At 49.6% G+C, this 14,813-nt stretch overlaps 1 protein-coding gene across 1 annotated transcript in view; it reads left to right on the forward strand.

Annotated features, from left to right (window-relative positions):
• Positions 1-14,345, forward strand: part of GOLM1 (golgi membrane protein 1) — a 20,316-nt gene extending 5,971 nt beyond the window's left edge. The window contains exons 3-7 of the mRNA XM_012721243.1: positions 2,750-2,804; positions 5,284-5,386; positions 11,388-11,511; positions 13,243-13,402; positions 14,020-14,345. Coding sequence (XP_012576697.1) covers positions 2,750-2,804; positions 5,284-5,386; positions 11,388-11,511; positions 13,243-13,402; positions 14,020-14,345 — 768 coding nt within the window. The remainder of the gene's footprint in view (positions 1-2,749; positions 2,805-5,283; positions 5,387-11,387; positions 11,512-13,242; positions 13,403-14,019) is intronic.
• The last annotated feature ends 468 nt before the right edge of the window (positions 14,346-14,813 follow it).

Genomic DNA, 14,813 nt, shown 5'->3' on the forward strand with positions numbered 1-14,813 from the left:
CAGATTGATTATTTTTATTAGCCAAAGATAGAAGTACAAGTTCCTCTTATCTTTATAAATGCAACTGTCACACTTTCAGTGAATTTTTCAAAGGTATTATTTAAAATGTGGTTATCTGCATTATATTGAACTTTCAGAAAGTGATTATTATTGATTTACTGCTTTGAAATTTTTCTATCATATGTTGAAGCTATTTTTTCTAGGAACCTAATGCAGAAATAGTTTGATCAATTTCCTGGAATAGAATAAATCTGCTTTTAGGTGAATGCGTGTGGTGTTTAGTTTCCAGTTAATGCCAGTGCATTTATTGCTTCCTTGTCTACTACTGAGTATTCCCAGAGGGTAGGTCACTGACACGGGGAAGTACAATATCCCCTAACACCAGGAAGTACAGCACCCCAAAGTCTCTCTATCAAACTGTGAGAAATAACCACTATTTTCAGAGCAGACTAGATAATTCACTGAAAATTCACTCTCTCTAATGGAGGTTCTTTTAAATATTGAACTCCCCCCAAAGTTAGCAGCATTTTCATGACCTTCCTGAGTATGATTCAACAAGAATTTCAATAACTATAAAAGATTTTGAAAGCAATTTAAGATCTTTTTCTCATTTTCTTAAATGAGGCTAGCATCCCCCCTCCATTCATGAGTAAGTAGATGGGGAAAGATTAAAAAAATTTTGTTTTGCTTCAGAAAAATAAAGTCACATAGCAGACAGAAACACCTCCAACACCTCCAGATTTCACATGGCGGCTGTCCCTAAACTCAGGTCGTGTGTACCCTAATGGATTTTTTTGAGTGGGGGCCAGAGGCGTGATAGAGAACACTTCGTGATGGGCCTGCAGTCATGATATTTAGAGAAGTGAGTTGCCTCAGAGAGGAGGCTCAGGAGTCATTTTGGGGCTCCTGCTACGTTCAGTTTTGTCTCAGCACCGATGCGGGCTGGGATGCGGCTTTGAGACCTCTGCAAGGTGGAAGCTCCAGTGTTGAAGCTTCATCTGTGCAGCATCAACTCGCCCATCTCGCAGCTCTGAGACTCTGTGCCGCTGGGACCCTAGTTCTGCGCCCACGCCCCCACCCCACAGCCCGTGACACCTGTTCTCTTCTTCTATGGCTTTGACTCTTTCACCTGTTCATATAGGTGGAGTCGTGTGGTTTGGAGACTGGCTTGTTTTGCTTAGTGTTCTGTTCCCAAGGTTCCTGCTGTCGCGGCGTCTGACCCGTGTCCCTTTGTGAGCAGACACCACATTTTCTTGTCCATTCACCCACGGAGGGACTCTGGCCTATTGTGAATAGTGCTGCTGTGGCCAAGGGGGTGCAGGTCTCCCTTCAGGCTCTTGCTTTGAGGGATTTTTTGGATCTCTGTCCAGAAGTGGGAGTGCTGGATCGCAGGTACTTGTCTTTTTGACTGAATGTGCGCAGGCAGGAGCTGCAGGCTGTGGAAACCTGACTCCCCGTCGTCTGTCTTCCCTCTCCTTCCACAGTGGAGAATATTTATAGGCATCGCTCTTGATCCTCTCTCCCTGAGAGAGCAATTGTACGGCGATATCATAATGACTTCTCTTGCACCAGGAAATGTTCCCTGTTTTCGGACCTCCCAAAATAAACACCAGACTCATTTGGCCAGATTGTACTTCAGAAGGTGTGCACATTTGCCAGAAAGCTACAAGCAGACCAGGGAGCGAGGGAGGCGGGGCCGAGAGGACGCACAGGGGGTGTCGTCCACCGCTGCCTGGCCAGCATGAGCGTCACGGGCTGAGTGTCAGGTAGGCAGGTAGTTGGGTGTTTTACCAGTGATTGCAGTTCCAGTCAGACTCTTTCACACTGTGGCCCAGTACATGACTCTGTATTTGGTCACAGCACGACCTGTGTGGTGTCCTTTACTATTTGATGCCTCAGCCCCCTCTTGTTCAGGTTTCTGTTATATCTCAGCACCGATGCTGTCAGCCACATCTCCAGGCCCTCAGGCCCGGTTGGCAAGTGGCGAGGAAGGACTCACCATCGGCCACACGCTTGCTGGGCTTGGCTTTGGCGTTGTTACTTAGAAGCCTCTTAAGGGCCCTGAGCCTCAGTGTACCTAAGATAGGTCACCGTCTTTCCCTCCCTGCGTGGCAGGTGTGAGGGTGAGTGAACTCCGGAGGTCACCTGGGTAGGTGGGGCTCCGGGCGGCCGCCGCTTGCGCACAGGACGCCTCACTCCCTTGGCACATTTCACCTATCTGCCCTTTGTTGCATCCTTGATTGGGGCCTTTCTGAACTGTGTGAACCCTGCAGCCCCCAGCTTATAGGGGCCATTGACAGAAGAGAGAAGGCCGGCAGCTAGGTGCCCCAGAGACTCCCCAGGGAGACTGGGTTGGGGCTGCCTTCTGGTGGAGGGGTGGCTGTATTGGGGGTTTCCCAGACAGAGTGCTGGTTGCCATTTCAGCCCGGGCTGCTCCCCGAGTCTGGAGGCGCTGGGGGGTGGGGGGCCAGGCCAGGCAGGGCCTTCCTGGAGGATTAGCTCGTGCACTGGAATAGAGCCAGAGGCTCGTTACCCCTTCCTGGCTTACAGGCTGGTGTTTGGGCAGCAAATCTCCAAATGCCCGTTCCTTCAGGTTGTGGACAGCCCGGCCAGAGCAGCTGACCAGGTCCCCCCACAGCTGCTAGGGTGCCGGGAACCCTGCCTTCCTCCCCGACGGGGCCAGCTTATCAAGGCACTTCCAAGTTTCTGGGTTGCAGGTGTTTTCATTTTGTGTTTCTTTTCCTTGCAGGCGGTTTTAATGAATAACATCACCAGTGGTGAGAGGCTCATCAGAAGCCTGCAAGGTGAGCTCCCCTCCCGCCCTCCTTTCCACGAGATGTTGGCCCTTTTAGGAGAAATCTACCTTTCCTCTGTCCTTTTCTGGAGTTTCTTATTCTAATTGAGAAGTAGGGAGTATTGTGCGTACTTAAATAATCTTCATTTTGTTCTTTTTGCCTTAAAGAGCTTTCCCTTTAAAAATACTCCTGAATACATGAATTTGGAATCGTTTATTAATGCATCAGGAAGTACACACACACACGCACTCCCGCACGTGATCTCTTCAGTTCACCCTGAAGTTTAGATTTTCTTTATGAAACTTGATGAGCCAGGTTAGTTTAATTCCATTTCTTCGCTTTCCTAATTCATTGTGGGTTGCTTGCCTCCCACTGCTCTGAAGCATCAGTGGAAGTGGGGCGAGGTAAAACTTTTGTGGGGTGTGTGCCTTCTGCCAGGACTCGAGGATCAGCAGTGTTCAGCATGATCGGAGAATGTGATGGGGGCATTGGGCCTCGTGACTCTCGACCTGACCCTGTCTCAACTTTGCCCACAAGTGAGGAAGCTCGCCTGGGCCCGAATCTGCTTTTCCCCATAGGGGCAGGTCAGCCTTGGGCCTCGCTGTTCAGAATGGTGGCCCTGTGCCGCATGGCCAGTGAGCAGTCAGTGTGGCTTATGGGATGGAGAACTGTAATTTTAATTTTTGTTTAAATTTCAGTAATTTAAAAAGGGTTTATATGTGCTGCCTTTCTCAAACCTTGTATATTTTTTAAATAGCTTTTTTTTTTTTTAAGATTTAGTTATTTATGCATAAAGAACTGGGGTACAGGCCAGAGGTGCAGGGGTGGTCAGAGGACTCACAGGAGACAGAGTGGGGAGCAGAATAGGTGGATCTACAACACACTGTTGAGGGGAGCGGCGGGCAAGATAGGTCTGCTTCGCCATGTGGGTCAGCTCCCTGGCTGGAGAGCGAACTCGTGCTGCAGTGGCTGGCGATAGCTTGATAGCACGGAGACTTTACCCCCTGTGCCACTAGGGAGGCCCAAATCTGTCTTTTTAAAAGCTAGGTTTTGTTGCACTTGATTGAACCTGTGGCCGATGTGACTCAAGCGTCTCTAATACTGACAGAAGAAGATTTTTGCAATCATAGGTCATTGCGTTGCCTTACTTCTTGGTATCATAAAGTACTGGTATACAATGCACAAAAATATTTGCTTTTCTGTTATTTTGGAAGACTTTATTCATGCCTTTACCAACAACCAATTTATTCTTGTTTGCTAATAAGACTATAACCTTATTCAAGAAAAAAATAGGTTTATATTAGTGTAATTTATACACACTAAGGTACACTAAGGTGCACCCTTTATAGCATATAGTTCTGTACACTCTGACAAGTGCAGAACTGGGACAGCACAAGCCCGTCATCCCAGGAACTCCACCCCCACAGTCCTGCGTCACCCCGTCCCCAGCGCCACCCTGGCCTCAGCCCTCTTCATCCTGAATCTGCTGTGTCAGCAGTTTCTTGCTCATCACCCCCCGCCCCCACTTCTCCCACTTCTGTTCCAACTTACCGTCCCCCCAGAGCTTTGTGGGTCGAGTTGTGGAGACAGACCCCGGGACGGGCCGCGGCTCCCTGTGCTCTGCGTTCCAGGCACTGCTGTCTGCGCCTGCAATGCCCGCTGCAGCTGCTTTTCCTTCTGCCCCCAGCTTGGCCCTTGGTCACCAAGTTGCTTTATTCTGCCAAAAGGCTTTTCGGAACCAAGTGGTGAGACTGCTTCCACGGGGTCTCAGAGAGTAGCTTGGCTGTGTCTGTGTGACCAGTGAGTACTGGTGGGTAGCCTGGTGGCTGAGGATAGCTGTTTTTAGGGGGGCTGCTTTTCTGTCTAGGTGTGGAAATCAGTGTTTACAGATGGCTGCTGCGTGATGCAGGGCTGTGATGCCTAAGAACCAGGCCAGTAGAACCTGCTACTCCATTTGGAGTGGTGGAAGTCTAAAAGGAGATTAAGAGCCTTTGGAAACACTTCTAGGGGCAGATTCCTGTAGGGCTGCTGGTCTCAGAGCAAATCTTGTCTTTTTTTTAAAGATTTATTTATGCTTATAGAACTGGGGTACAGGCCAGAGGTGCAGGGGTAGTGACAGGATTCACTAGAGACAGAGTGGGGAACAGAACAGGCAGATCCATGAAGTACACTGCTGAGGTGAGCAGCAGGCAGGTTAGGAGGGGTCTGCTGTGCCATGTGGGTCACCTCCGGGGCTGGGGATCGAACTTGCACTGAGGTGGCCAGTTTGCAGTGCTGCATCCTAATCCATTGTACCACCACAAAGGGCCAATCTTCGCTTTTTTACCAAGTGTAGTGTAGTGGTGACTGGGGAGGGGCATCTCCTCTTTTCTTTCTTGTTCCTGAGTAGGCCACTCCCAGCTGAGTCCCTGGTGGGTTTTGTGTGCCTGCTATTGTCCTGAGGGCCCTGCTGGTGACCTGTGGCATTTATGTCCTTCTCTTGGCTTAGACCAGTTGAAAGCCCTGCAGAAGAACTACGGCAAGCTGCAGCAGGACGTCCTCCAGTTTCAGAAGAACCAGACCAACCTGGAGAGAAAGTTTTCCTATGACCTGTAAGTGTGTCTGCACATACCAGGGGCAGCGGATGAGCCGAGGCTGTGGTCGGCGTCCAGTGAATGGCCACTTGCCTTCCTGCTCTGGATCATATGGGGTCCCGTGGGAAAGGCATAGGCCCTTCCAGAGTCATGTCCTTTAGAAATAATGACTTTTTTTTAAAAAAAAAAGATTTATTTATGCATACAGAACTGGGGTACAGGCCAGAGGTGCAGGAGTGGTGAGAGGATTCACCAGAGACAGAGTGGGGAGCAGAACAGGCAGATCGATGAAGTACACTGCTGAGGGGAGCAGCGGGTGGGTCAGGAGAGGTCTGCCGCGCCATGTGGTCACCTCTGGGGCAGGGAACCAACTCATGCATAAGTGGCTGTGGCCCACTTGCAATGCTGCGTCCTAACCTGCTGCGCCACCAGGGAGGGCCCAGAAATAATGACTTTTAAGTGTCAGCCATGCTTCAGAAAGCCACAGAAAAGTGTCAGCCCGCAGACTCCTCTAACAGAAAGTACGAGGGCAGTTCTCCTTAGCAGGAAGTGACCTATACAATGTACCTTGCCATTTACTGTAACGAAAACTCTAAAGTGCAGGTGTCCTGGTTAAATCAATAATCTAACATGTTTTCAGATGTGACCTACGCCAAACTCAGAGTAGGAAGCATTTCGCCCTAAGAACAGTATGATTTATTGCTGGCTGTTGCACTGGGGCAATTTGTTGTCTTGAGATCTTTGGAGTATGTCTGAATTTCTGCAGTGAGAGCAGAGTACTTTCATTTTTCAGCTATACTGAGGTGTGACGGATAAATGACTCTTGTGTAAATTTTTTAAAAAGATTTATTTATGCATACAAGAACTGGGGTACATGCCATAAGTGTGGAGGATTAGATGATTCACCAGAGGTAAATTAGGGAGCAGAACAGGCAGACTGACTGAAACACTGCTGAGGGGAGCAGCAGGTGGGAAGAGGTCTGCCACACCATGTGGGTCAGCTCCCTGGGTAGGGACTGAACTCCTGCTGCAGTGGCTACAGTCAGCCTCCTAGTGCTGCGCCTTAACCTGTTGTGGCGCCAGGGAGGCCGCTGCATAAATTTAGGGTGTACAGGATGGGGTTTGATATGCCCATACGTTATGAAAGTTGCTCCCAGTCAAGCTAACCAACCATCCATCCAGCACCTCCCATACTGTGTGTGATGGGGGTGGGGTGTGTGCATATGGGGGTGCGCTGTGGTGAGAACACTTAAGATCTAGTGTTCTGCGCTTGAGCCCCTTCCCCAGGGTGACGCTGCCCTTTTATCCCCGCTCTCCCAGGTACAGGTGTGCACACTTGTGCTTACACCCGTGCTCAGGCGTGCGTGGCCCACACCCGTGAGCCTTTGTGTTAACAAGATCAAGGCCGCAGGTGATAGCCACATAGGCCGATGGCGTAAAAAGTCTGCTCAGCTACTACATCACGCTTGGCCCTGCCCTTCGCTGTGGTCACCAGACTTGGCTGAGTCCAGGAGGCCCCAGGGAAGTCTCCATCGCCACATCTGCTGCTGCCACTTGAGTGTCCCCTGCCCTTCCCCCACACTTGCAGCAAGCCTGTGACTGACTTATCCTGGAACAGCATCCAACTGCAAGCAGCTTGCATGCAGTGCAAAGAGCAGCAGGTGGTGGGCATTTTACTAGGGCTCAGGCTGCCGGCAGAGGCCAGCAGCAATGGCGGGTGGCAGCGGCTCCCCTACTTCACAGTTGCAGGGAGAGGCACGGGCCCCTCTGGGCCAGCCCGGCTGCTGGGCACTCGACTCCTCCAGCTGCACGCAGTGGAGGCCTGGGGATTTGGTGCCTGGACCACAGAAGGGCACTCGGGGCAAGCCCTGACGGGCTGCTTCTGTGGCGCCATCAGAGGATTGCACCCATCCAGTCAGACTGGTAGGTGGGGAGCCCTGACAGAGGAGACGCAGGAACCAGTGGGGCACCTGCCGACACACTCTGTTCCTGAGGCCGACTGTGTCTGGCCTCCAAAGAAAGGAGCAGCACCCAACTGTCGGCCTCTGAATAGAAGCCGTAGAGCTGAGCAGGCCTAGTGCCTGTCTCCAGCTGCCTGACACCGCCTGAAGGAGCCCCAAGGCTGGGGCCTGGGCTGCTGCTTGCCAGCATGCCACAGGCCCAGGCCCTCGTGGGCGGGATGGTGCTGTCTGGATGAAGGGCCTTTGTTTAGGGCTGCTGGACACTGGGGTCCAACGGCCATGGCCTTCGAGACTGAGTGGGGGCCTTAGAGACTGCTTCCCCATGTTGGCTTACTAACCCGTCTTGTTCCCCGAGCCTGAGCCGTCTTGCCGACGTGCATGTGGGTGAAGGATGCACGGACAGTGACCTGTCCTCTCTCGGCCACTGTCCTTTACTTTGCGATAGCCCCATAGCAGTTTCACTACCCAAATCCTGCTGGAAATATACAGGGGTGAGAGGCGGCCTGTAGTTGGTAGTCGGTCACATGGACACGCGGGAGCTCATCAAAATAATCAGGAGAGGCTGATGGTCAGTCAGTCCTGCTAGTGAAGGGGGGAGGGTGCTGTGAGTGCCGCCTGCCAATTTCTGAAGTGTGTGAAAGGAAAAAGAGCGAAGATGGATTCCTGCATGTGGTCTTGCCTCTCAGACATCACATTTCCCTGCCACCGCACACACGTTTCCCTTGATCGACTGACACACAAGAAGCCATTAAGGGTCTCACTTAGTTAATGCTGGCCTAGCACATTCTGACCCGACTGAAAGCCAACCAGGCCCCTTGGCAGAGGGCAGCATTAGCATCATGCGTGAGCCACCAGACAGGAGCAAGTGGCCGACCTGGTGTGTCTGTGGCACCTGCGGAGACCCGTGAGGCAAGTCCTAGTGTATGTTCCCACATGGCTGGATCACAGACCCAGGTTAGGCAGAGCTGCCGCCTCTATACCAGCTCATACAATTCTTATTTTTTTTAGATTTATTTGTGCATACACAATGGGGGTACAGGCCAGAGGTGCAGGGGCGGTGAGAGGATTCACCAGAGACAGAGTGGGGAGCAGAACAGGCTGACAGACGAAGTACACTGCTGAGGGGAGCAGCGGGCGGGTCAGGAGAGGTCTGCCACGCCATGTGGTCACCTCCAGGACAGGCGGCAGGGGATTGAACTCATGCTGAAGTGGCTTTAGCTTCTAAGTGCTGTGCTTTAACCGGCTGCCACCAGGGAGGGCCCATCATACAATTATGTGAAGAGGAAAGAAAACATACGTGGAGGGGTGGGGCACTCTCCAAACACCCGGGTTCCAGGTGTCAGGATGCTGACGGGTGGAGCATGGCAGATGGGCTTTCTACTTTTCGAGTGTCACCTGACTCCACTTGGGATAGTCTGTCCATTTTAATGTCCTGGTTTCTGTCATATGTATGCTGCTGACTGCATCAGTGTCACTGGCTGTGCTTCCCAGGGATGATGGGTGTTGCAAGATGCAAGGTTAGTTGTCCATACCTTTCTTTGGATTACAAACCCATTTTGGAAGTCTGATAAAGGGTATGGATGTTTCTTGGTAAATTTCTTCATGCGTGGGACCTCTGAAGCATGCCTGCACACCCTCCAGCCACCTCTCTGGTCTGATCCTTTTGTAGAGGCAGCACTGAGGATTAAAAAGCTGACAGGCAGGCCACACGCTCTGATGCAAAGTCAGTGTGTTCTCAGCCCTGCTTCTTGTCCCATTATCTGTGGCCAACATTACTGCCATCAACATTGCATTACTTGGTCTCCCCAAAGTACGAACTTAGTCTCAGATGACCTGTTTGACATCTCACCCCCATGCCACAAGGAAGCAGTCTGCAAATAGTGTGCCTGGATGGAAAAGTAACACTGACAGGTCAGGTTGCTGACTGGAGATTCCTGTACTGGGCATTTTGTCAGTCACCCTGGCCATCAACTGTGCAGTCAGTCACTGGTGGCTGAGTTCTGTCTGTCCCTACATGTTAGCTCCAGTTAGTGCCTGACCATTTACTACGTGGATCTAAGAAAAGGTCTGAGGCCTCGAGAGGTTATGGTGTCAATCTGCATGGCTGTCTGGGAACCTGAGATCTGTTGTGGGAATGTTCACCTGTCGTCTTTGAGCTGGGGCCCGAGAGGGACTCCTGGGACTTGGTTTTGGTAGGTGAACCGTATTTCCCTTTTGTATGCTCTAGGGTCAAGGATGACTTACACCTACTCACTTGCTATTCCTGAGCTTCCAGGATACTGTTTGGTGACAGTGAGTTGGGCACTTTCTCTGACAGTGTCCAGATGTCTTTGTTGTTTTTTAAAGCTACTATGGGATCTCTTTTATGTGAGGGATAAATATGCTTTGACCTTTCTGTTTTATTCAGCCAAAACTGATCCAAATTAAACCAGACTAGTTGAATGCTTATCTGTTTTCCCCAAACAAACTTTAGGGTAGACCATTCAGAACTGAAGAACTGAGTCCTAAAGAACGGGAAGCAGAGAAAGACATCTGGACTTGGAGTGAGGAGGACTGTATTGTTGGGCAGTCAGTGGCTGCCTTGAGGACGGGTTACAGACGGTTACTTCTGTGGGTCCTCCTAGGTTCCAGCGGTGGCTGCTGGCTGTAGTGCTGGTCCCACAGGTCCCTGAAGCTGTGGGCCCTTACTTTTCTTAGTTTGTCTCCTGTCTGCTATTTAGAATGGGTAATGGCTATTGTTTTATCTTCCAGTTCACTGATAATTTCCTCTTGAATTTATTCTGGTTATCACAATTTCCAGTGCCAGAATTTCATCTGGTTCCTCTTTATGTCTTCTATTTCCTTGCTAAGAATTTCTAGCTTTGCTGAGACTATTCATTTTTTTCAAATAAGTATTCATTGTTCAGTGAAATATCTTTTTGCTTTAAAATCATAGGTAAGTTTAACTTTTCTGTCATGTAAAAGTTGGTGTGTTGCCTTTTTTCATACAATTTGATTTCCTCCTGGTTCGTGGTTTGACAAGTGAATTTCAAGTGACACCTTGGGTGGTGAGTCCCAAGTTTTCATGGACACCCTGTGACACTACCCCTTGTGGTGGTGGTGGGGGAGTAGTGCCTTCCTGTCAGGTGGGGGTGGAGGTGTGGGCACCCACTCTCCACTGACCTCAGTGCATTGTTCCTCAGAACCTGAAGTTCCTCCTCCTTCCCACCATTGAGTTTTCTTGTTTCAAATACGATGCCCAGACTGTTGTATTCGTTAGGAAGAATTAGGAGAAAACAGACCTCCTGTCTTCTTGGAAGTTCAGTTTTTACACTATGCAGTTACTCAGCCCCACCACACTGTCCCCTGGATTGCTACAAATGCAGGGCTTTCCCGCCATCCCCTTAGTCTCAGTATTCTCTAGAGCCACTCACAATTCAGGAAAGCTCTGTACTTACAATGACAGTTTAAAGGAGGCAACTCAGGAAGAGTCAGATGGCCGTGGGGGCAGGCAGGGGTGCTCCCAGGAGCTGTTTGCCTCTCTGGTGGTGCAGATATTCATTAACCACGGGGCACCTGGAGTCTCGCCTTGAGGTTTTATCTCAGGTCTGATTACACAGGTATGATTGGTTACTACATTGGTCATCAGATCGAACTCCATTCCTTCCCTGGGGCGTGGAGAAGGGGAACCCGAAACCTCTTAATCTGTAGCTGGTTCCCGGCTTCCTGCCCTGTCCTAAAGCCGGAGCAGGCTCCTCCTGGTCACTATTAGCATAAACTCAGGGGTGGGCCACTGGGATTCATTATGAGTAACAGGACATTTTTGTTATTCAGAAATGCCAATAACAGCAAAGATCAATGTTTCCTCCCCCCCCAACCAGTTAAGTGCACGCATTTTAGAAGGATGTGGCCTATTTTTCATGTTTCATTTTACTGAACGCATTGCCTTGCCTGACTGCCCTCTTCAGGCAAAGTGTCTGAAGCTGTGTTTTGAAGAGGATTTCAGTCATAGCAGGGAAATACTTAGTGTATAGGCACATCCATAAATACCCATCTTGTCTTTTGCTCTCTCTCCAAAGGAGCCAGTGCATCAATCAGATAAAAGAGGTGAAGGAACAGTGTGAAGAGCGAATAGAAGAAGTCACTAAAAAGGGATATGAAGCTTCCAGAGATCTGAGTGAAAAGAGAGATCAAAGCCAGCAGGTAGCCAGCAGCTTTCCCCCCTCTGTGGTCTGATTTGCTCTAATCTCTGCCATCCAAGGGGTTTGGTTCCGAGACACAGTAAGGCACACCTGGTCCAGGCTGTTCTAAGTCTGACCAAGCATGCCGACCCCGGTTCTGTGCTCTGGTTTACAGGGATCACTTCACTGAAAGGCCTCAGCCACCCTGGGAGTTGTTCCCGTTTTGAGGGCACTGCAGCCCTTGCAGACGGTTAAGATTGTGGCAGTGCCCAGCTGGTCTGACAGAGCCAGAGTCCTGGGGCTGCCTCCAGCGTGAAGCACATGAAAGCACAGGCAGCTGTTGCTCTGAGCCTTCTGGAAAAATCTTTGTTTTTAACTTTTAAACATAGCACCTACCATGCAATTTATCCACGTTCTGTTTTAAATTCCACAGTTTGTAGTATATAGTTATATTTGGTAAAATTTACTAGTGAAGCTATCTGAAGTTACGGGTAGTTCTTTGGGACGATTTTGAACATTTTATTTTGCACAGAAATGCAGTGTAGGCCTGAGGTGGGGGGGTTAGGGGTAGTGGTGGTAGTTAAGAGGATTTATGGGAACCAGAGTGGGGGCCAGAACATGCAGAACCACTTAAGTACACTGCTGAGGGGAGCAGCTGCGAGACAGGTCTGCTGGGCCATGTGGGTCCCCTCTCTGGGGATGAAAGCAGGTCATGGTGGTGACAGCGCTGGCTTAACCCCTATCCCCAGGGGAAGATTTTGAATCACTGACTCAAGTCTCTTGCTGGGAGCCTTTCATATTTCTACTTTGTGTGTCAGTTTAGGTAGTTTGTGTCTTTCTAGGAACACTATATATTTCTTACACATGATCAGCTTATTGGCAAGTAGTTTGTAGTATCCCTCATGCTTCTTTATCTGTACATGGTAATGTTGCCCCTTTCATTATTTCCACAATTGAAGTCTTTTTTCCTGTTAATCTTTTTGGTAAATCTGCCACTCTATTTTCAAAGTAGTAACTTTTGGTTTCTTTTTTTCCACTCCATTAATTATTGCTCTCATCTTTAATTATTCCCTTGTTTAGGTTCAGTTTCCTTTTCTTTTCCCAGTATTTTAACATAGGTCAGATTATTGATTTCAGATACTTTTTTTTTATTGAGGCCTGTAAATTTCCCTGTAAGTACTGATTTAGCTGCCTCCCTCAAGTTTGCTGTTATGTTTTTATTTTTTCTCAAGGTATTTTCTAATTTTGTGATTTCTTTCAGCCAGTGGTTATTTGAGAATGTGTTATCTAATTTCTACACATCACTGAATTTCTTTTATAATCACACCAACATGCCATTACACACTAATAACCAAACCATTGTATCATTTTCAGTCATTTTAACTTTGAGGCATGTAGCCTGGCATGTCTGTCCTGGAGAGTATTCCATGTGCATTTTAGGTAATTTCTGTTTTTTTGTTGTTGTTGTTGGATCAAGTAGTCCATAGATGTGTTACGTCTATTTGACTTGTAGTGTTCAAGTCTCCTTTTTCCTTGTTGATCTTGTCAGTCGTTACTAAAAGCACATTTGGGGAGCTGACCTATCTCCAGGCTTACGACAGGACATTAGGGATGACTGGGATAGATCATGTCACTTGTCAGGGTCTGACTATTCTCATTTGTCAGAGGGACATGGTGGCCCATTTTGCTGCTGGAGGTTATTGCAAGGTTTATGCCAAGGGGCTCCTGCTGGACGCCTGTGCTCCTGTTTCAGCTTCGAGCCCCCAGTGAGCCTCAGCCCAGGCTGCAGGAGGCAGGCCTTCCACAGGCAGAGGTGCCACAAGTGAAAGGAAAGGTGCCTGTCAATGGCGAGCCCCAAACACCTGCCCCCAGTTCTGACGTGGCTCTGGATTTGAAGAGACAAAGTGAGAAAGGTAAGCGATGCTTGGCAATTACCAGATGAGGCGGCAGTCCACGTCCCCAACTGCACTTGTTCACAGGGCGGAGTACATGGTTGGAGTCAACCAAGGGGCTGGCACTGAGTCTCTTTGGACACAACCCTTTTTGGTCTTATGTCCTTCCCTTATAAACTAAGTATCTTGTTTTCTTGGCAGCTGTGTAAGGGAAGATCTGGGTCATGCCTTTCTTCAGGAGACCAGTGGGCTGTGGGGTAGAGGCATCTGAATCATAGTTAAGTGTCCTGGGGCCAGTGTGTGCCTGCAGGCGGGGCAGGCTGGCCTGCTCTGGCTCCTGAGCACTTGTCTCAGCTGTAACTAGCCGACAACCCCGTAGTGTACCCTACTCCACTTACAGCTTGCTGCTGTTTTCAAATAACTTTAGTCCAGGTATTTTTTTCTAAACCACTTCATGGGTTTGAAATATGTGATGCAAATGTCAGTGTCTGGAGTCTTCTGCTGAGGTTACTAAATAAATTACCAAGTGCTCCCCCAGTATTCTTCAGCAATGCTCTGGGAGTTGCATGGTGTGAGGCCCTACACTTTGGTTTTAATTGAGTGAAATGTTAGTGAGATCACAGGTAACTATGTTCCAGGCACAGCAGAAATCAACAAGATTCAGGTCATCAGTGCGGAGGAACTTCCGAGGGACAGCCTGAAGCTGCTGCAGGAGCCAGGCCGAGGGCGAGCCATGGAAGACAACAGACAAGTGGGTGAAAGGGGTGTTGGAGAAGCTGGTGATACTGGCCAGACCCCACAGGTTCCAGCTGTCCTATTGGCAAGCCAGGAAGATCAGGAGACAGAGGGCCCTGAGCGGGCCCAGCTGGTCATCCGGGATGGCCAGGAGCAGCAGGATGCTGAGGACATGGGTAAGCGGCTCCTCTGCTGCCCACTGACCCCCTTCATCCCAGTCTCTTTCTGAGGGTAGCTCATTCTGGTTGGTCAAGCTGGTAGCAGGAGGGAAAAGCAGCGCATTCCTAGCATTGGAGGTGTAATGACTTCTCTTGCCACATAGAACTGGACAGGGTACAGGCCAGAGGTGCGGGGTGGTGAGAGGATTCACCAGAGGCAAAGTGGGGAGCAGCAAAGTGGGGAGCAGAACAGGCAAACTGACTAAGTACACTGCTGAGGGGAGCGGCAGGGGAGAAAGGAGAGGTCTGCTGCACCATCCCTATGCCAGAGACTGTTTGATCCCTGACTGGGGCTTGAACTCAGGCTGTAGTGGCGGTGAATAGCTTCAGAGTGCTGTTTTAACCCCTTGTGCCACTAGGGAGGCCCCTGACTTTGTTCCTGTTAAGAGGGGAAATATGGGAAACTGACATGAGCTATAATTTGCTGGGCTCCCTGAGTTTACCTAACTCTTGGTATGTGAAATGTATTAATATTCCCC

The sequence above is a fragment of the Condylura cristata genome, unplaced genomic scaffold (genome assembly GCF_000260355.1).
Source record: "Condylura cristata isolate star-nosed mole 26May11 unplaced genomic scaffold, ConCri1.0 scaffold00006, whole genome shotgun sequence".
NCBI classification, from domain to species: domain Eukaryota; kingdom Metazoa; phylum Chordata; class Mammalia; order Eulipotyphla; family Talpidae; genus Condylura; species Condylura cristata.